Genomic DNA, 23,629 nt, shown 5'->3' with positions numbered 1-23,629 from the left:
GTCGCGACTTACTTCATTATCGAGCTGTAGGTACTAATTAATTTAATTCATCCAGACTTTATGTTCGCCTCCTACAATGGATGCTTTTAAGCATACCATATTGTTGAGAGAGATGCGTGCAATTTCGGCCAGCCTCATTATGCTCTGCCTCCAAATTTAAATCATTTTCGTCCATTTCAATATTAGCCAGAAATCTTCACCACGACAGGGATGACGGAAAAAAAACGATCCTACTTCAGACGTAATTTAACTCGACTTGACTCCCACGTCTCGTCGAGGAAGCTCTCATCCATTAATTTTGCAAAGTAAGTTGAACTTGTACAAATCGGAGAACACTTGATCTACGGCCTGTTTATTCCATTTGATACAGCATCGCAATCGTGCATCCAAAAATAAATTATAAACCGACGAAAGATGCAAAACTCATTTCTTTTATCAGTTTGGAAATTAGAGATTTAGAAAAATCCGATACAGGGCTGACAAAAGTCGAGTCTTAGATTGATTCGTACCTACTATAATCTCCTTTGTAGTGGGTTGTAGAGAAAAATGGACTGAGCGCAAAGACAAGATACAAATAAAAAAAGAAAAACTGTTGTTTGGCATAAATACATAGTTATTTGTACAACAAATTATGAAAGTCATACTTTTTTCATGAATTTGCAAATAAGTAAAAAAAAAAGACTTTCATAACTTGTACAAATAACTATTTTTGCATATCGCACTTTTTTACACGAAAAATCGTAGTGAAAGTAGTACTTTTTTGCATCATTTTACTTTATGTATATTGGGTAATTCCATTAATAATAATAGTAAGTTGCCACATACATTTTCGTACATGGTTGCCATATTTATCCACAATCATTTTGAATCACCCAATACAAAAAAATAGACGACAGAGAGATGAAACTAACGTAACGAATAACGATCTTTTCCGGTCGGTTTGCAGCGCCTACTTGAGTCGTTTGCGCAGATATGACTCATAGCCCACGAGAAAATCCAAGACCTCTAATATAAATACAGAACTAAGGTTCATTATTCTTGTTCTGTTTTGGAACACACAAGATATGAACAAGTACAATTTAAAAAAATGAAAAATCCGCCTACGCATCTGATATTTTTTCTGTATTAATCCATAAAATTTTATCGGCTCGCTCTTTTCAAATTAGGCGAGAATCTTGCAAATAAAGTCAAAGTGGAATGCGCATTTTACAATTCATGGTTTCGGTCGAGGAAGAAAGAATCTGAACAGGAATCAGATGATAAACCGTGAGGACAAAATATTTGTGATGAAACTCCACCCTCGCCACACCCTCCGCATACGTGCAAGAACAAATTTATAGTGATGACTCAATGTTTTCACATAAAACGTTTATTCTGTTTATAATTGTGTTTATAAATTGGTTATTTGTAGCTTGAGAGGTATTTACGGATGCCAGAAAATATACTTTCCACTCTTTCTTTACTTATCGTTAGTTTTTGTACCTATTGCTAATGAGACAGCTTGATGTAATATATCTTTTGTTACTCCTGGATAGACGAGGTGTCCACCAGTGAAAGACTTGGCAAAATCGGTTCAGTATTTAAGGCTACTGAGGGGCACTAACAAACAGCCAAACATACTGAAGACCATAAACGGAGCTCGTTGATATTTGGGCATTTTTTTTCAAATGTTAAACCCTCGAGCTAAAGCCCTCGGGCCTAACCAGAATAAAAATGCCCAAATTCAACACATAAAATAGGTCTTATTATTTTACCTAATTATAATTATAATTATTATGATAGGGAAAATACAACCCATCGGATTGGCAGCTCTGTGTGTCAAAAAGTTTGACCTTTGTTATTTCATAAAAATCTGCAAAAGTCCAAAATAAAACATTTGGTCGGTCGAAAAGTCTAATACAAATGTCGTACGGTTGGTATTTTACAGCGCTCCAACTAGTCAGGTTCTCGGCTTCGCCTCGTGACCGAAACATAGTTTTCGCACTGTAAAATAATCCTACCGTACTCTAATGTAAATATGAAACTATTGCGTTATCAATTTTTTCACATTGTAAACCACTTCAGCGTTACAATGTTACAAACAACATCAGTTGAAATTCTACGTTTTTTTTTTTACATTTTAATTATTTTATTCCTTAGCGAAAAAAGTGAAAAAATATTACTTGAGAAATTGTTTCAATAATCGAGGAGGAAAGGAGCGAACAAGCTAAAAATGATATCAGAATGAATCAGAAAGAGAATTATTTAACGCTGAGTATTGTGTTTCGTTTATTATGTTGGAATTTTTAAAGCAATTATTTAAATTTCGATGATATGTAATTACAATTTTGGGAATAAAAACAAATATGCTCTGAATATGCAAAAATTAGGGAAATATTGCATGCTGTAAATATTTACTTTTAATTTCTGTGTAACAGTGTTTATAATTTTTTTTCAAAGTAAATAAACAAAAATGCATTAGCTAATAATAAAATTTTGAATGAATGAATTTTTGTTATTTTTTTCACCCTAAATTTGGTAAATTCGTTCTTAATTGTAAACAAACAGTTATAACAAAAAACCTACTATTCAATTAAAAAAAAAAAACGTACTATTCGATTTTTTAGAGGACAAAAAATCTAAAATTTACAAAGGATCCTAAAGTTACGATAAATAGTGCAAGCTAAGAGGGAGTATTTGAAGATTTAGTAAAAAATGTATTTTTTTTTTGTTTTGCAGTGTTAATGTTGAAAATTACTTCTAAAAATTTCTTTATAGTATCTAGACATTGCATTGTTTCATAATCTTTAAACTTTTTCAAACAATTGTAACTAAACCGACGCGAACCCACGGATCTGCAAGTCACGCGAAACTGGAATATTTCGCGGCGCATTTTCTCACGTCTTACTTCAAACACCTGCAATATGGCCGTCGCAGATTTTTTTTGTAAGAAATTTTGCGCTCCACAATAAAGATCTTTGCAACTTTGCCGCATTTGCGGTAATTTTCGATACGGAATTAAGTATCAAAACACTTCCATGAATGTTCCAAAATGATTGTGGTATCGTAGTAGGTTTTGAAAATGTTAGTGTTTTGAATTTTGACGCATACTTGAAAAGTGATACCAACTATGTATCAAGAACCGTCAAAGTGACAGGTATAAGAGAGGTTAGGTTTTTAAACCAATTACAACTCCCTAAAATAATACTCCTAAAATGTTTTGACTAGTTTTCGTTGGGTAAACCCGAGGCATCTTTTTTGAATATTGACAACAGGGAATGAATGACAGAAATGATATTTGACACTTGCCAACGGCTTGGAGGTTATGTTTGGTGCAGTGTAGTGCGGAACCTTGTCGTCGAAAGGTGGCAAACTATTTTTTCCGATCCAAGCACCCTACGATACCACAATTATTTTGGAACACTTTGTATATAATAAATATGTGGATATCAATTTCTGTATTGATATGTTAAAAAAGTCAGGATTTAGGTTTGATAGAGCGGTATTCTGCGAGGAAGGTCCACTCATCGAGCAAACATTCGGCAAACTTTCTGGACTCGCTTTAATTGTGAATTGCCGGCCTTGTTCGTTTAACTTTATCTACGAAGTGACGTAGTTTTAATGTAATTGTTTTGCTTTGTTACAGATACAGTGGTGGCTTTGTGCGGTCAACGAACAGGTTTTAATAGTTAAAGATGTCTGCCGGTACCAGTCTGAGTTCTGCGGTCTGTACAGCAACAATTATGCTGGCCGTCGCGGTTTCCTTCACACAAGGTAAGTCCCTCCATCTTCGACCGGGACCTAAGGTGCAGAACAAATCGCAAATCGCCTCACCTTAATTTCTGCGTAAACCCCCCGATCACGGTGCCGGAGCTGCCGACCCGACAATCCAATAACTCAAATATAAACAAGCCGAGGGTTGGAGTACTAAACTTCGCGAACCCGCAAGTGATATTCAGCTGAATACAAACTGCAAACAATTGATCTGACAATAACGCCCTCTTCGAGCCATATCCAAACGTAAACAATTCAGATTCCCAAGGTATGGAATCCGGGAGATGGAGGCGGCGAAGAGTTCTTCATCTCCGCTCTTCTCCCGCTTTTCGAATTAATCGTCCCGATGAAATCGTCTAATTGCAGGGATTTTTCAGCGACGGCTTAATTGTTCGCGCTGTCCCTCAAGGCTCCACGTTTGGACCTCTTCTATTTTCTAATATACATATTTTCGCGACGTCTTTTGGACAGTTCAACGTGTGCTGATAAAATATGCATCGACTGAAAGAAACAGTAACAAATAAATGACACTACCCGCATGCCAAGTCAATTAATCGTGTTCTGTGCAAGTTGGAGCGACGGAAGCTGAAACTTAGAATGCAATTAAGTGGACTCGTTGAAAAAGTACTTGATCTATTATTGTTGGAGGAATTGGCCGGAAACAGCGTCATGAGCGACTTAACAGTCGAAATTAAAATCCACTTGTCAATGGCGCACACATATTTTGCGAATCATCTGTCCAACATCTGCGCCCGCTCCGCTAATTTATTTATGGTATTTTTTACGTTTCGACATCGAGAAAATATGTCCGTTGTGGGAGACGTTGTTCCGACGAGGGTTGCTTCCGAAATTCGGCCGGCTCGATCGGCAAATTAGGGAATTATTAAAAAGAAAGCTCGCAGTGAAGATGAGGATGCAGAGAATTGAAATTTGAAGGAAGCAGGACCGGAGCGCCGCCGCGGTGTCCGCATTTTGAGGGAATGTCATTCTTATTAACTTTCATCCTCTCGGGACCCCAACAAATTAATTTCGTTTCACTTTCTCGGCAAAGTACACAAAATCCAAGAGGAGTGTTCTTGGGAAAGTTCTTTAAGTAACTCTTTAGAGTTGGGAAAAATTGTGAATTTTTTTGGTGTGTTGTGTTTTTGTCCGGAATAATTGCGGTGTACACGTGTTGTGGGAAACACCCTTCGGCGGTGGTATTTGACGATCGCGGGGCAAAAGTGGGGACGATAAGGGATTAATTGGGAAAGTGTCAGAAATAGTTTGTTTTCGGATGTCTGAAATGTGCGGTGATGGTTATTGATCGTTCGAAACAAACTTGTCACGGAGCAAAATAATTAGCTTTCAAGTTGTTATGGCGTTTGACCCCGACTAGTGTATGGCCACAGTGTATGCACACGGTATTCACAAGTATGAAACATGTATTAAACAAACTAATTTAACTAACCGAGCCGGTAGCACGGTCCGACTCTAGCTAATGTTAGTTTATAATTCCGGAATAACTCGAAACCGCATTCAGTTTATTCAAACTTTGGAAAATTGCCCTGTACGCCTCTCTAACGTGACTGTTCAATATTTAATAGCAAATATTCCACTACGGATATGTTTATCAGGGAGTACCTCGAAGCGCACAACTCCAAAAATCCACATCTCATATAATATACATCACATTCTCTTTTTTTTTGGTTTGTTACAATTTTTAAGTTGTCTTATCACACTCGCAAGTACTTTTTAAGAGAGCTTATCCAAGACACTAACTTTTTTTGTATGTATTACATATTTTTGTCAAGCTTAGTTAGTAGTACATACCATGTAAAGTATCGTAATATGAAGTTATGATACAAATATCACACAATGCTTTATCTACAATCAATTACAGCGCTCCAACAAAACAGGCACTCGGCTTCGCCTCGTTCCTGAAAAAAAAAAAAGACGGGTCCACAGCTTCCTTATTTATCGGAAGATTTTAATTAAATGTTTGTGAATAGGCTACAAAATGGCCTGCTAAATTTACGTAAAGCCCCAAGGGTTTCAAGGTTAAACTGTAAAAAAAAAAAAAAAATTCAAATGCGAACACATACTTTTTTTTGTAATTCTGATAGAAATTTTTATTCTGAAAACAACACTGTATGACATGTATAACATCAAATAAGAAAAAATTAAAAAAAAATAACACCACATTTTGAAACAAACGACAGGTACCAAGCGAGAAGCTATCAAATTTCATTCCGTTACAATGTAATAACCAAATTAAGTTAGCTGAAAAAACAAATGACAAATATGTAATAACATAATGAGATTGCGCAGAGCGCAGTTTAAATCAATTACAAATCATCCACTCCGCATTCACCCAAAATTCACTCCGCATTTACTCCGCTAATTTTTTACAGTGTATGACCGTAAACATGAATGTTCTGATTTTTATTGTAAAAAAACAATGGGTCACAAGTATACACTTACCTACCAAAAATACAAAAAAAAGTTAAAAAACGCTACTATCGTCTATGCTTAATCCCCTCGCAGTGAAATCCACTCCAAGTGGGAGTTTATTTAGATTATTTATTAAAAAAAAATCCTCGGAGTGAAATACAAAATTCTTTGACTATTAGTGGTTTGCCACCACATAAGTTAGTATTGAAAGTTAATTCCATCGTTTTACTGATCGGAAACTTAAATAGAAAGGAAGCGTTAGTCAGTGGAACAAGAATGCGCATCAAGTTAATGCATCGTTTATGCTATTGATTGTGAAGTTTTAACTGGAACCGCAAGCAATAAAAGAATTTGGATTCCACGTATAAATTTAACATATTTCTATTTTACCATTAAACTTTCTTATTGGTGAGGAAGTATGGTGCAGCTCAATACACGTAGCCGAAATTTCCATCCATTCTTAAAGCAGTAACATTTAAATTTCCCGCACAAAACTTAAATTTGGCGGGGCAGTGTAAATCAGGTCTTTCATGACGTCGCTACGAAGTATCACGGGAACACCTCGTGACTACTCCACTGGTTCGCCGCGCCAACTATAACAAACATTGCAGTTCAGGAATTTAAACTAATATTTGGTTGAAAAAATAAAATAAAAACTACTTCACATAAAAGTACGATCTTGAAATTCTGACTTAATGTGCAATAAAATTTTCATTAGTTTTTAAATGACTCAGAGATCTTATAGGTTTTTGGTAAATGACGTTTTAAGTTCGATCGGTGTATTTTCAGCAGTTTCCATTATGTTATTATAATTAAAAACAGGTGTTGAAGAAGAAGAAAAATAAAGAAGATTGTGTTTGAAATCGAGAAAAAAAAAGATTATTTGGTGGAGTAGTGTTGTGTTTTTTTTCTACGTAGATACATACATAGTATGTAGTTGGAGCAAGGATAGGGTGGTGGATGGAACACCGCCACCCTCCCCCAACCTCTAAAATCCGCCGACTTGACACCGCTTGGCACAGGTTCATGATAAATAACCAAATAAAAGGATTGCATTTCGGATTTTATGTCTCTGCCGCGTCTCTTTTCGTCTTTATAATGACAGCTACAATGAGAAATGCTCCGGAAAGTCGACCGAAAATCTTCGGTGTCGTGCAATTGATTGCGCAACGAAATTTGTTGCTCCAGCTGACAAATAACAAACGGGGCGATTTTTAGACGACCTAATAGACCCCGACCGCAGAATAGCGTGACACAACTTACACAACATCACCGGAAATATTCAGAATGCTTCGAATTTATAACGCCCCCAGACCACATTTATCATTTCCTATTACGCCGAAACGTCCGCAGGTTAATACAGGTGGTAATAAGGGGTGAAAAGAGAGCGTGACCACTTTACCGCCTGATGTAGGACCCACGTCAGGGGCTCGATCAATTTTTAATTTGTCTTCACGAAATTTTTCCACGGGAACATAATTGCACCTCTGCACACAAGAGAGAAGATTGCAAAGCAGCTTTATTAATTTTTTTTCACTTGAAATTAAAAATAGATGATGCATCCGCGAAATCTGTGTGGTTCGTCTTTTCGCGGTAATTATTCATCCCTCTCGCGGTGATTTATTTGGCGCGACAGAAAAAGACGAGAAAGGGTCGTAGAGTGGTATCATAAAAAATATATGACGGACAAACATGCAACGAACGACGTGTAAAAAAGCGAGCAGCTCTTAAAATAATGAAATTTCTACAGGAGACTGGCAAGGAAGAAGCGCGCTTTTGTGTCTCTTCTCTGTGCATGTAAGTTTTCATGACATTCCTCCGCTTTGATGTGGCACTTTGCGGTTATGCCCCCATCGAAAATATTAATTACGGGAGCATTTCGTCGGTTAGCAGCACTCCCCCAGATCGATACAAATTCAGCGGCCCAAAAATTTTACAGCACGGGACCCAGGTGCCCCCCTGCGGCGCACCAGTCTCGTCGCGAACCATCGCACACACATCTAATCTCGACTGTTCGATACCATTTCCGTTTATGATATCGGAGTTCGACCTGTGCCCTTCCATTTCCCTCGACTTTTCCGGTTCCGGGCGAGCCAGTGCGCTTAACTGATCTCGTCGGAATTAATTTTACAATGGGATGTCTACCTCCAATAAGTAATTCGGCGGCGGGGTTGCGTGCCAACAGGGCGCAAATTAACGAAAAACCCAAACAATCGATGCGAATGGACCGAAGGGTGCGAGAACGAACGACTACTAAAGGGAATTACGATGCGTCTTGGGGTAGGTCTTGCTTCTCCGCTGCCCCTGCACTAGACAAATTACCGCACCGAGCAAACACTTACGTACACGTTATCCTGACATATTCCCCACGAACACGGTACGTCGCCGCCGCCGTCTCCCCGCCCCCACAATTGAGAACCGCTCGCGTCGTTATCATCGTAATGAAAAAATATTGGGGGCCACCCATCCAAATTTTAACCCTATACGATGTTGCTTAACCTCACTGATCGAATGATGATCGGCGTAAAAAATTGTGCAAACTGTCTGGTGGTGGCGTCGTCGAGCACAAATCATTGTTCGGCTCGTTCCTTTCACTTTTATCGGCGGCAAACTTTCCTCCAATGAATTAATGACAAAAGTCCGCTGCGAGTGTCATTTTTCAAAAAAAGAAAAACCCGCCGCCTTTAATGCGTAGACGCATTACGAAAAGTTGTCGGTGATGACGCTTTAAGTAGACACGTATGGCGGAAAGTTTGCGTAGAATTGTCGGTTGTCAACGGCGATATCCTTGCGTCGCCGCCCCCGTCCCCAGATTATTCTAAACAGATCATTACTTCGTACCTACGGTAATCGGCGTAATTAGAGGCGTAATTACCGGGAGTTTATAACATCGCCTCCTAAATTTCTTCGTCGTGTCCCCGAAGACGCCGCCCCTCGTTTCCTTCAGGTCGCCGCAGCCGAATTAGCGTCTGAATTCCTCGCAGATTGTTCCTTAAATCCCCATCAATATTCCATCGGAGTTCCTGTGTGTCCTGCTGACGCACACTTTAATAAAACCAGCGATTCGGCCATAAACACGACGGCAACCTCCCGGACCGAATAAAGCATATTCAAATGAAAGAGAAGGACATAAAAAGACGCAGACGATGTATATACAAACATATTGCGAGGTCTGCGGGGAAACATCGGATTTCATTAGGATCGGTCGCTTCCTGCACAGAATTATGGCAAATCCTTTTGTCTGCGACGCACAATAACTCGTAGGACGCACTAATTCGATACAACCGACAAATTAGTCCCTGCTAATTTAGACACAAAATGAGAATAACTAGCTTCCAGGAGCGCATCACTTTTTTTTTGAAGCGAAAACTTGTTTAGGCGCACCGCGCGTCACGCGTCACGTCACACGCTTCGAAGTGAAAGGCAATATAATTTATAGTTTTCATTTCTGTCTCTTTTTTTTCTTCTCCTAATCGGTTCTTCATCTCGTTGCTCCAATCCCTCCCTAAAAATATGTATGCTAAACTTATTCTTTCATGTTTTATCGATCGAATCTTCTCTTGGGTCCCTCCCGATTCATTCATTCCTCATTTCATCATTCTGGATGTTTCGAACTGATCGTTGACGTCATAATCTCGAGATTAAATTGCTTTTTGCTTTAATAGTTTCCTTTATGTTTTCTTTTATGTCCTGCCATTATGATTTTAAGGTCTTCCTTTATTCGCGTCTTATCCTTTTGTTTTGCAGCCGGTTTGTCTTTTATGTGATGGATTACTTCCCCAAAATTGAATTAATTTCAACATCTTGATATGGAGATTTGAATCTGTTTTGTTGTTTGTAAAAATAAAGGTGTGGGAGTGATTTTAGGTCCTTAGCCAAAATGTATTCTATTTATTTTGGGGTGTGGGGATAAAAGGTCCGAAATTGCGCAAAGTGTAATAGCCGGTTTCATTATCGGCGATTTGATGGGGCATTTCCAGATACTAAACCACGCCGCCCACTAACATGCCGAAATCTTGATCATGAACAAACCGAATGCCCCCGAATTAGTTAGATTCTGCAGTGAACCTCCACCGGTGCGTGAGGAGGCGGTAGCACCCGGAACAATGGATCCAACACGCTATCCCATAGCCGAAACAGACGCTCCAGAAAACCGGATCGATAACGCCGAAATGGCCGCGTGCAGCGCCAAAGTCTACATCCTGGTGGGTCCCGTCGTGCGATAAAAACCAAAAAACAAAATGCTCCCGGAACATTATATCCTCATTTAACTACCCTCACGGACTAGTGATTTTATGCATCGCCAGAATTTACGCTGATTGCCGAATAAACAGCTAAGCCGAGAATAAAGAGGCGCTAATCCGGGTGCAACGGTTGGAGTTTACTTCAAAAGAAATTACTAGATCACGCGGAATTAAAAAATATATTTCCTGCTGTTGAAATGATTCTTCTGATATGATTTTGTACTGAGAACGAAGAATACAAAGCCAGAAGAGAAAAAATGAGAATGAAAAGAGGAGAGGGAACAAATAGCAAAAAGTGAGGAAATAGAGAAGATAATAAAAAGAATAATATGTAGTTATTTACTGTAAGAGTGAGGAAGGCAAAGCTTTTGTTCACGCGAATTGCGATGGAATTCAAGTGAACGAAAACTGCCTTACTCTCGAATGCTGCATTTGTTCTCTTGCTATGGAAAAAATAAAATACAAAATAGATACAGTTCTGTAAAGTCAATAAAGAAGTTGTGTGCACGTTGTGGAAATTGTGGAAATGGATGATTAAGAGTCATATGTTCCTGATGATGTCCTGGAATAGGCAAATGCCGCGGGGTACCAAATGTTGCCTAAAAAATCAAAATTACGTTATCAGAAAGAATTGAAAAAATTTACCAGTGAGTGAAAGACGGTGAGCGAAAAACGATGAGCGAAAGTGAACGAAAGAAAAATCTTCACTAACTACGGACACGACTCGCTTTCTAGGGAGGTATCGAATAAAAGTATCACGGTCTGCTGTTTTTGATAGTAGAAAAAATATTTAAGAAACATTTTTTTTTGTCGTGAAAATAAACTAAACAAGCAGAAGGTACTCCGAAATTTCTAGCATTTTATAATCGGCAATAAAAGAAATGACTTGATGGTGTAGGTGTTTTTCTGGTCAGAAAGATATATCCTCGCTTGTATGTCTTTGTGATAGGGAAAGATTGCGTAAAGAGAACTAGAACTAGAACGAAGAATATAAAACAGAATTTACAACAAGAGAAGACATAAGAGTGAAAAGAGGAGAGTGAGCAGATGATATAAAGTGAGGAAACAGAGAATAATAGAGAAGAAAAGTATCATGGTTTTGCTATTTTTGATAGTAGAAGAAATATTTAAAAAACAAATTTATTGTTGTGAAAGTGAACTAAACAAGCAGAAGATAATCCAGACAAGCCGAAATTTCGTAGGTATATCTTTGGAACATTATCAGAAGGGAAAGATTGCGTAAAGAGAAAGAAATAGAACGAAGAGCTTAAAACAGAAAATATAAGAAGAGAAAAAATAATAATGAAAAGAGAACAGTGCAAATAGCAGAAAGTGAGGAAACAGAGGAAATAATAAAGAAGAAAAGTATCATGGTGTGTTACTTTTGGAAGTAGAAGAAATATTTAAGAAACAAATTTATTGTGATGAAGGTGAACTGAACAAGCAGAAAGTACTACACACAAGCCGAAATTTCTAGTATTTTATAATAAGCAATAGAAGAAATGACTGGATCACGTGGAATTAAGAAAAAATCCTGCTGTTAAAAACTTTTTCTTCTTTTACGATATAATATTTGATGGTGCAGGTGTTTTTGTACTAAGGGAAAGATTGTGTAAAGAGAACTAGAACTAGAACGAAGATAGAATTTGCAAGAAGAGAAAAAATAAGAATGAAAAGAGGAGAGTGAGCAAACAGGAAAAAGTAAGAAGATAGAAAAGATAATAAAGAAGAAAGGTATCATGGTCTGCTATTTTTGATAGTAGAAGAAATATTTAAGAAACAAATTTATTGTGATGAGAGCAGAAGCTAATTCAGCAGCGCCAAAATTTCTAGCATTTTATAATCAGCAATAGAAGAAATGAGTAGATCACGTGGAATTAAAAAAATATATTTCCTGCTGTTGAAAACTTTTCTTCTTTTATCATATAATATTTGATCGTGCAGGAGTTTTTGTACCAAGAAAGATATATCCTTGCTCGTATATCTTTGTGATAGGGAAAGATTGCGGAAAGAGAGCTAGAACTAGAACGAAGAATACGAAACAGAATTTGCAAGAAAAGAAAAAATAAGAATAGAAAGAGGAGAGTGAGCAAACAGTAAAAAGTAAGAAAATAGAAAAGATAATAAAGAAGAAAGGTACCATGGTCTGCTGTTTTTGATAGTAGAAGAAGTGAACTAAACAAGCAGAAGATAAGCCAGAGAACCCGAAATTTCGACCATTTTACAATCAGCAATATTTTTTTTATTACATCGCGATCATTATCGCTGTCCTTAATGTGGCATTATTACACTTTGTGTCATAGCAACACTGTGTTTACGTTAAAACCACATTGATTTTTTTCATGTAGCTGAAACAATAGACATCATATATCATTTACATTTTAGCCGTGTTGTTTCCGAAACAGACATAGAAAAATGCGTTTGCATGATTCAATTCAGGACTATTAAAACACTGATTAACGATTTCACAATTTCACTTTGTTCTCACGATATTTTCAACGAATCAAGATTTATTGTGATAATGAAGAAAATGTAAAGTGGCAACACGCATTCTCTGGGGGGGCTAGTTTCAGTAGTCTAGGTGTCCACAATCCCCAGAAAAAATACAATTGACTTAAATTGATCGTTAGGGAAACACTTGCCAGACGTTTCGTTCAGATGATGAGTCACTCGTCTTCGACGACATCGTCTCAGTTCGCGACACAGGTGCGGATTCTGGAGAGGTGTAGGCGTTTGGTGATTAATCCGATCGGTACAATATGTGTCCAATTGGGACAGAAAGAAGTAAAACATAATGTTTATTCAACTGTGACATTAGATTATTGTAGGTAAAATCAGTTTGATTTTACATATTTCGGTAAATGAATAATCAAATGCACAAGTCTCTTGATGAGGAGTGGAAGCATTCTAACTTTGAAACTTTAGTCGGAATCTTTGTCAAAAGCATGTCAGGAAGGAGCTTTCCTGTTGAGACTTTGTTGGAAAAAATGAGTGTAGGAGAAGACTTGAAAGTAGAATTTCCTTATAAAATGTTTTAAGACTTGGCATGCAGCGTTGTAAACCTTTAAAAGTCGCTCTATTTTTTTAAGGGGAATATTTCGATACAAGACAATCAAAAATTGTAAGGAAAAATCCTCGGTTTAAACGTTGCGGTGGCACCGAGCTTTATGAGAATAAGAATGGAAGAAAGAGCGAAGGACAAAAGCACCAACAAATTCAACAATTCAAATTGAAACATAAAATTCTGGTGGATCGAGTGAATCGACCGCTGTTGGAAAACACACAAAAAGAGATTTATTCTGGATTTTTTTATTACAATGGCTTACATCGCCCGAGAACGATATTTGCTTTATCGACTGCGTGCCAAATCAGTAATTAATGTTGTCACATGAAAACAGAACAGATGTTGTGCAAATGAAAGCCGGTAAGTCTCCACCATGACGAGAACCGTAATATCTTTCCGCTTCGTCCTTTTTCTTGCAACGATCGATGGCCCTACCGTTCGGGCAGAAATTTGTTGCCCCCCCGTTACTTTTTGCATGATTGCCGGAAACAATGCCGTATTTGTTTTAGTAAAGTAGGTCAGTGAGGGAGGGAATGTGGAGTGCCATCGAGTTGGACGAAGGGGTAATGAACCAGACCGTGGAGTGGTCGTCGGAATTCTATAACCCGGATTTGAATCCGGGTTTGTGTAACTCATCCATGTGATCCGTTTTTTTCATATTCACATTCCCCAGCCCCGCCGGGTTCGAGTTTCTTGTCTCTTTAATTTCAGGGAATATAATCGTGGCGTTATCCTTCTTAATCTCCAATTACGCCAGTGAAATCCCGGCGTTCGAGCAGGGTCACAATCCCACCACTGCTAGGACACCTAAACAAACAAAATATCTCGTTTATATATTAGATCAGGCTAAGCAAACTGATTAATGTTATTTGATGATGAAATTGCCTCTGCTATGTTTTCGCACCAGGTGGTTCCACTATCTGATTTAAATTCTATTATTCGGAAATTTGCTCAGATTAGTCCTTCCACCCACGAGCCCCGATTTCGCCTCTTCCAAACAGAGAGAGACGCCCGGAGGTATTACCTTCGGTGATTTTTCAAAGGAACTTGCAAATAATTGTATAAATTTTGGACGATGTGACCCGTTTTCGGACAGCTTGTATTGCTTTTTAAGAGATATAAGGGTCATTTAGATCTGTTAATGGGTAACATATATCTGGCGATATGGCAATGGACTATTCTTTTCGCTGAATTGCGACCACTTTGTCAACTTCATTAGAACGGAGCGGGAGGGACTGGGGGTGCAGCGATGCTTCCTCCCATCAGGGAGGTAACCGTTTCTAACCTATTTTTCGTATTATTAACAAGGAAATAATCAGATAATTAAATCTTGCAAAAATATTTGGATTTTTGTACGAACGTTTCATTTTTATTTGTTCCCTTATGCTGTATTTGGGGTATTACGTGAAGCTTTTATAACTGCGGACCACAACATCCTCTGACTAATTGGAGCATCCCCACAAAGTGTCTTAATGCTTTGGGGGGACCACCGAGGCAATAATAATTTGTCACTTTTTAGCGCGTAATTTTATTAAGTTATGACCATAAGGCATTTTCTGAATCGCAAGTTATTCTTTTACTACTACTGTTTTTTCTCCACATTCGTATCAATTTGATTACCGCACTGGTGCGGTAATAATTTCATTACCACACTCATTGGGAAATAATTCTAGTACTCTATTTAAATGAATCGATATCGTTGGTGGAAAGGAATCCAGTGCGATTCTTTAATTTTCATTAGAAAGAAGTAGTGGTGTTCAACCTGTAGCTGTTCCTCCGCTTCCAGCACAGCCACAGCGTCGGTATTTTATTACCTTAATCCCCCGTCTTCGTCGCGCGAAATGATAAAATATTCGTTAAAGGGGCGCGATAAAAAATACTCCTAACCTTTTTTATATTCATAAAAAATAATATTTACACGCAGTAAAAGAGTGCCACCCCTATAGTGAAAAATGTGCGGATGCTCTGAGGCCGTCGCCGCAACTGCCTCTTACGAATTCTGTTCAGCAACAATTCGTACTGTTGGAAAATTCAGAACGTACGAATTCAATATCAGATGATTGACATCCCCTTTTTGATGTTCCCGAACAAGATCGGTGTACACACATAACGTGCGCTCGCACCCCTTGTTCTCTTTAAAACCCCCGAAAAGGGGAAAGCACTTACAAATTCCCGCGGCGTGTCACGGGGGCGGCGAAGATATTGTCTTGTTTTCGAACGTGTCAGACGCGAATTGAGGAGCAATTTTCCAGCGGGCCGCATTAAAAACGACAGCCGTCCCCACATCCCGCATTCAAATGTTTTCCCAGCCCTTAATTACGCGTCCGCGGGGCAATTTTTCGCCCTTCCGCTCCTAGATAAATAACAACATTTTACGCTATTCTTTCCGTTTTATTGACGTTTTTCCGATGATCTCGACGGCGTTCCTTTACGCCTCTCTTAACCCCCACGACAAATATATATGGGAGTGGCGCATGGTGCGACTGATATTCGACCGGAGAGTGCCCCCCTCTCCCCTACCACCCGGAAATGGTTGTCTTCGTATTGCGAAATTGACGCTCAATGCAAAAGGACCGGAGGGTGGCGAGGCGGGTTTTTACCCCAGGGCCGCAACGGTCGTCGACACACAAAAAACTAATAAATCGCAAAATCGTAATCGGGAAAGCAATCAGCGCTGTCAAGTGAAAAGACATCAACAACGGATTCGATTAAATATTACAATTTTCTTTCGACGATCAATCAAAATGGGCTTGTCAACCCACCTACAAAAACAATTTATCCGAGTTACGCACAAATTGTCATATAATTCGCAACACCGTTCCTCACTAATTCGTACGAACGTGACGGATTTAAAACACACAAAAATTCCAACCAATCGAAAATTAATTCATTGTAAATTGCACAATAATCACTACAACACCGAGTGACATTTTTTTCATTTATCTTACTCGTCACGTTGAACTCTTCTAACTTGTACAACGTTTTAGGTGGTGCCAAACAATATTTACATTTTTTTGATGAAGTGAAAACTTCTTTAGGCGCACCGCCACTTCTAAATTTTGCTAAAACATATAATATAAATACAACATGTTAACGGCGTTTTCGAATTCGACTCGTGCTGCGCACTCGTCAAATTCATATCCCAGCGCCGTTGACATTCGTACCACCACAAAAATAATCGGCATAACATTGACTACTCATCGTATTGATGATTATTTTCTTCATACATCCGTAGTTGCTATGGTTTTTCTGAAACGTCAAAATTCAGCCGGGTGAATATCTGTGTCAAAATTTAATCGCTTCTGAATTTTTTGTAATCATTGTCAAAGATGGTGCAAATAATTCGTTATAAAATCTATTTGTTCATAATATTTCAGGAAATAATGATTCCGAATACCCCGCGTGTATGAAAATAACCTGATTAAATTTTGACATTTGTTGTCGCAACGTTTTGCTTAAAGAAATATTTCTCGTAAATTTTCCAAATTTAATCGGTTATTTTCATGCACTTGGGATATTACTGTTGAATATTTTGCGAATAAAATAAAATCTTCATATTTGCCGAAATTGGTACTTGCTCTAAAATTTCTCCTTGAGTTTGTGACATTTTCATCTATCGACTTATATTCTTTCAAGGAAGCTTTGTTTGAATTCAGTTTATTGAAAAATTAATCAAACAGACTCTTAAATTTTGAAAACAGAACGTAATCTTTTTCTTATCAGTTGTTTGCGATGAATCTGCACTTTGTAAATCAATTTTTTTTATTGGTTGCTAAACCTCCACCTCCACTCTTGAAAGATGTTTGATAGGGTAGTTCTTCCATATATGTATTCGAAAGGTATTGTATCGTGCGTTCATTTAATTTCTCCTCAAAATAGGCGTTGAAGAGTCGATTGTGAACTCACCACGGGTCAGCTGTTTAAATCTCACTTTTTGCGTTGTGTGTATTTTTACAGGCTGACGAGTGGTGCGTTCACAATCGACGATTCAAGGCCAACTTTGAGGAGAAATTTAATTGAACACCCGATATATATATATATATTTTAACAGAATTATGTAGCGATAACAATTTTTAATTTTTTATTTATTTATTTCTTGAATATTTCAAATAATCGTGGCATATCAAGTTCACGAAAAAATGTCTATAATAAATGCAATAATAACAGTAACTCTTGGATCATTTACATTTATAGAAGTCGCGAGAGAGCCAGAATCATATCTTTTTAGAGTTGGCACTAAGGCGAGTAAAATTATTCCGTAGGGACCGTTTCTGTTAATTTTTCATGTTACATATAGTGTATATCCGTTGCATACACTTTTTAGTGTACTTTGGTACAAATACAGGGTGATTTTGAAAGTTGTGCAGATATTTTAATCACGAGCTACTGGCTTCATGTAGAACTCGGAAAAAATGTTTAAAAAATTCTATGTCAAAAAATAAAATGACATTTATTTTTTGAGCTACAACTTTTTTTTAAATTGCTTTTAGTCTTCTACGTTGTCAAACAACCTCGCCAATGCGAAGTAACCTATAGGAAATATGCTTTAAAACATGGAAATCGCATTGGTGTACGTTTTAAAAAATATGATATACAGGTGTATTTTTAAAATGTGCAGAAATTTTACCTACGAGGTTGTAGGACAACGTAGAAAATTTTTTGACAGAATTTTTTAAATATTTTTTCCGAGTTCTACATGAAGCTAGTAGCTCGTGATTAAAATATCTGCACAACTTTTAAAATCACCCTGTAGAACCTACACAATAATTTTTTATTGCTGTTTGTTGGACACCGACAATACCAAGCTCTCGAAAGGGCTTTATATCCAAGCAAAAATTTAGAAAATGTTCAATTTAGGGACTTGTCATCCAAGATTTCCCTGTATAATTTTCCAACAACAAGCAGTTTTAATTTCTTTGTTCTCTTTTTTGCCACCTAAACACTTTTCATTTTTGAATGTTAAAATTTCGTCTGGTAGACATTTTTCATCCGTATTAAAAAGTCCTTTTCATTATGTGTAGACAATAAATCATCGAAAATATTTTTCCACTCCTTGCAGTCTCTGGATGTTGGCACTCTCCCCACGCTTTATTCTTTCCAAGATGTATCTATTTTTGAATTTGTCCAACGATCCAGTATTCTCAATTTCGTAAAGAGTGTTCCAGAAATGAGGATGTTTTTATCACGATCCATCGAACTCAGACTTGCAAAACTTGAAAAGCTTTTCTAAATTGAGTACACTATTTAGAATGGCAAGAAACTAATAGTTCCGGACCTGGGGATTTATTTGAATCTGGCTGAAAGTGAAGGACGATAAAAAGAATTGAAATAAAAAAGTTTTCCTACTGCTGTTTCCCTTTTAAATTCATCGGTATTGAGCAGATCCGGCTCATAATAACACTCATTATTACGACCATAAGTTCACCATCTCCACAAAAGCACCCTAAACAGGGTACACCCCGGCGTTTTGTAACACAATAAAATTTAAAATTTGAGGGACGTCAGTTTACAGTATGACAGATCGGGTATAATCTACCCCAACTATGGTAGCACGCAGGGGAACAAAAATAAATTATTCATTATTTATTTGTGACAACAGTCGCACTCTGCGACACGATTTCGTCGAATCACAAGAAAAACACGGAAAAAACGCGCCGTTCCGGTCCTGATCGAGACTCGTGGGAGGCTTTGTAAAAAAGGGGGCCCCCGCAATTTCATCGCGTGTCGATACAAGACCAGTCCGGGATTTATAGACCGTCCATAAAATTTCTAATTTCTCGCCCCATTAATTTTATAACAAGTCAAACATCATTTGTACGTAATTCCGACATTATTAACGTTATTTAACCTCGATAATGGGCCCCGAAATGCTTACGCCATGTACGGTAATTACTTTGCGAGTTGCACAATCATCGTGACGTTTCATTAAGGCCGCCGCACGTAACATCGATCGGGGGTGTCCCCGAAAAATTCCAAGTGTGAAAAATTCCGGGCGCGACCGGAGCCCGCCTCGTCCGGAACCGACACCGCCAACAACAACTCGCATAAAACAAGTGAACATCACGTAATAAATTGTATTTGTCTCTTCCCGACAATTTGTAAATGCTCACGACTCCGGGCGAGACGTTCCGAGTTGACCCCGGACCGGTCCGGGATGTGCGATATAAATTCGACTTGTTTATCAAGATGGATTACACACGTTTCCGGAATTAATTTGCTGTTTTCTCCGCGCGCGCCGCCCCCGTCTGGCAGAATTTCAACTTTGGTAATTTGTTCCGGGCCGTGATTGATCCGTTATGGCGTTCCGGGAGGAACGAGAAAAAACCGCAATCAGCCCGGACAATAATAAATAACCGCCTGATTTTCTATTAAAGGATCGCCGAGTAACGCGGACCGTTAATAGTTTGACAAATGCATTTTGCCATTTTTGACCGTGGGGGCTGAAGCACCCCTGGCGAGCGCCCTATGAATCACGGGAACCCCGTCGAGTGCCCCGTCACGCTTGTCTGAGGCTGGGTCCGCGCCTATACACAAACTCACCCCATCGACGACGGACCCCTTTTCGTACCCCAACGGTAAACCTGGACCCAGACTTATTATAATTGCTCACATCGCGACTTACGCCGTAACCACATATCTACTAAAGGTAAAGCGATGTGATTACTTGGTTGCATAACACCAAGGGGCTGAAATTACTGCAATTACTACCTGTGCGATACAGCCTTGAAAAAAGTGTGTGGTTGGTTTGACAAAACCAGGACAACTTAATTGACACTCTGAAAAATGATAAGCAGCGAAAATTGCATAGTGACAAGTGTGAGCTGTCAAATGTCAAATGTACAAATCGAGAAGAGGCGGCAAATCTATAGTTATGCCATAAATCACAAGCAAGTGCGATGTGAGAAACGTTTATAATAATAGTGCATTAGGAAAAGTGTGTCGTTTAGTATTTTAAGGATAATCTGTATTTTCCGTGGAGTATAAAACAGGAGAGTTTTGTTTAGTGTTTTTGATGTTTTAATCAATTTAGTATTCGTGTTGGCAGCATTCCAATTGCTCCACTGCTTTCATCATCGCGCAAATACCTTCAGGGAACTGAGTACATCGTAAATATAGTTTACCATCTCCAACGTACACACATTTAGTCGACGGTGGATGTTAATGATAGTCTTCGAGCGCGTCAATTTGGTTTTTTTCCTTCAGATGCAGGTCTCGGTGCAAAGTTGCGCCCGATTGAATTAGTGAATTTGAATGGTTTAAAAGTTTAACGGAACGTCAATCGCGGGAGGGTACGTCAACCACATCCCAACAGTTTCACCGCACGAGTATAAATAATACACACACGTACCCTCAACAACTTTGCAGACAATTAATTAAACACTACTTACTCGGTTCCGCCGTCAGTTCCAGTTCGGAAGCGGTTCGGGGCAAAAATAGAAACTGAGTAGGAAATAAGGGTGGGTTTTTATTCCTGCTAGGAATTAAATATTTTGCGCAGCGATATGCATATAAGACAAGTACGTGCTGCCGACACGAGATAAGCTGGCAGATTTAGGAGCTAAGAATTGTGCGGTTCCCCGACCTAGGCGACCCATTACCCCGTTGAATTTGTTCGCTTTTCCCCGACGACGGGCGCTCTTATCGCCAGACTCGAGCTCACATACGGCCCCTCCCGTGGAGGAGTTTTATAGTCCGGTAGAAACGATACGGGGAATTAATGAGTTTATGCCTACACGGTAACCGGATGGAAAGCAGATTTATTCCGGTGAAGAACAAGTTCATAAAAACCTACAATCTAAAACAACTGATTTTAGAACAAGATTTCGTAATTGGCTAGAATAGAATAGATTTCAGATGCAATATACAAGTGTTCCAAAAGTGCTGCATTTCCTTGCAGAGACGTCATTTAGGGATGTGGTAGAGTATCAGTATCACACACTGTATATCATCTATTGCACAATTTTTTTCTCAAAGTTTTGCGCTGAAGAGTCGATTGTGAACGCACCACGGATTACGGATGACGAATCAGCTGTTTAAATCAGACTGACGACTGGTGCGTTCACAAGCGACTCTTCAAGGTCAAGTTTGAGGAGAAATTTAATTGAACGCTCGATACATACATACAAGTAGAACCCACACAACAAGTTTTTATTATCGATTGCTGGACACCCACATGCGAATCTTTCGAAAGGTTAATAACTGTCAAATGGGAGCTTTCTTCTTCCTAAACCTAAATTCTTTACTTGCAACTTTCGTTTCTCTGGTCCTGCTATGTTTCCTCCTTCCATTCCAATTATTGTCTTTTTTGCCACCAAAACACAAAACAAGATTTCACCTTTTCATAATTGACTTGACTTGTGCCACCACCAAAGGAGTTTTGCTCCCGGAAACCTTCAACCCCAATAACGCCAGTTCAGAACGTGTCTTTTTGAATATTTCTAAATTGAAAAACAAGTACATACTCGTTTCTGAGTAGTTTCTGGTTGAATTTGTTGAAGGCTAGATTTTCCCGTGCTCGATCATTTCTTTAATGAATTTATTCGCCGCCCCCTTTCAGAGATTGCGTCCGTTGCATCTCTAGTACAACCGAATCGATCCGCCAAAACAGTAAGCATATTTCCATCGGCCCAGTCTGTTTTCTCCCTAGTTGGCGGTGGCGGCGTCGCCGTCATTGCCGAACCTAACAACATTTTAATTCGGCCTGTCAATCTCGCTACTTCGTTATTCGGCATCAATTCGAGCGTAATAAACAGATCAGAGAGCCGGCCACAGAACTCATAGTACAGCACAAACACGAGGGGGTTGTTTCCATATTGTGTGCCGGCGGCGCTAATAGACCGTGCGAGTGGCGTGTAATCCCACTTTGCCACGCTCAAGGACAGATGCGGGGGCTGTACGACCCGACGTGCAACGGTTTCCTCCTAATCGGAAAAAAATTGATCAAGATCTAGATAGTGTAACTGCTTATCGTTTTAATAAGCGTTTTTGCAACGTTGCTTCTAGCCGTTCCGGTACTGACAACTGACAAATACAAGGTCATTATACAGGGTGTCTCAAAATTCGCGAATTCCGAATTTAGAGTGTGGTAGGGAAGGATCCAGTGGAGCTCGAAAAATACTTCCAAAAAAAAATTCGCACTTCCTGAAGAAGATACAAGAACTTTAATTTTGTTCAATACATAGCAGCTTTCATATCTACAGTGCCGATTTTTTTTTATTTCATATTTGGACTACTGAAGTGATCCCCTACAACGGTCTGAATTTGGAATTAGCAAATTTTGAGACACCCTGTATAACTGTTTCTTATATCCTAGTTGGCTGTGATTTATGGTATGCATTATAAATTTGCCGCTTCACTTGTAAATTTGACATTTGACAGCTTACAGTTGTCTCTTTTTGTTTTCAGAATGTTCTGAGTCAATTCTTCGTTTCTTCTTCTTCTTCCTTGTTAGTAGGCAAGTTGACTCTTCCTTCTTCGATTCTTAACCTCTTCCTCACACCACGTCTTTCTTGGTCTTCCCGTTGATCTAATTTCCAAAAAACTGTATCAATCAAATGTCACATTCAATTTCCAGAGGAAGTGTCTCAGACTCAGCTCTGGTAGTGGTTACGGTGACGGCTGTCACGCCTCGCTTAAAAAACTCAGAATTGTAACTGTGCCACCTGTCTATACAATGCGGTGTCTTTTATGCCTCCATGATTACGTAAAAGACTATAAATAGTCAGAACATAATCATGGTACCAGACACTGTAATTTGCTAGAACTTGAGTTTCTGCGGCTTGGCAGAACCAGAAATAGCACCTGCTATTATTGTATTATGTCATACAATTACAAGTTTACCAGCTTGTAGCTGGGGCGTCAGTACAAAGAATTATATAAGGAAATTGCTCTTATCCAAATTAATTTGTACAGTTGATGCCTGTGCAGTCTCTGTAAATTTAATCGTTAATAACCTGCTGTATTATTAGTACAGAGTTGGTATAAATCTTTTAACAGCGTAGTTGGCTGTGATTTATGTGTATAGGAATAAATTTGTCACCTCTTCTCTTCTTAGTTAAGGCACCAAAAGAGTCTTCTTTTTAAAAGAGATTAGTTATTATTTGTGAAATTTAAAAAAATGTAAGTTGTATTATCT

At 38.6% G+C, this 23,629-nt stretch overlaps 1 protein-coding gene across 2 annotated transcripts in view; it reads left to right on the top strand.

The window, feature by feature from the left end:
• The window catches only part of LOC138127840 (uncharacterized), a 112,520-nt gene that overhangs the window by 17,821 nt on the left and 71,070 nt on the right, over positions 1-23,629 (top strand). For both annotated transcript variants that reach the window (XM_069043916.1, XM_069043915.1), the window contains exon 2: positions 3,626-3,753. In XM_069043916.1, coding sequence (XP_068900017.1) covers positions 3,675-3,753 — 79 coding nt within the window. In that variant the 5' untranslated portion in view covers positions 3,626-3,674. The remainder of the gene's footprint in view (positions 1-3,625; positions 3,754-23,629) is intronic.

Source organism: Tenebrio molitor, chromosome 4 (genome assembly GCF_963966145.1).
Source record: "Tenebrio molitor chromosome 4, icTenMoli1.1, whole genome shotgun sequence".
In the NCBI taxonomy this organism is placed as follows: Eukaryota; Metazoa; Arthropoda; class Insecta; order Coleoptera; family Tenebrionidae; genus Tenebrio; species Tenebrio molitor.
This window is presented reverse-complemented; position numbering and strand designations above follow the sequence as displayed.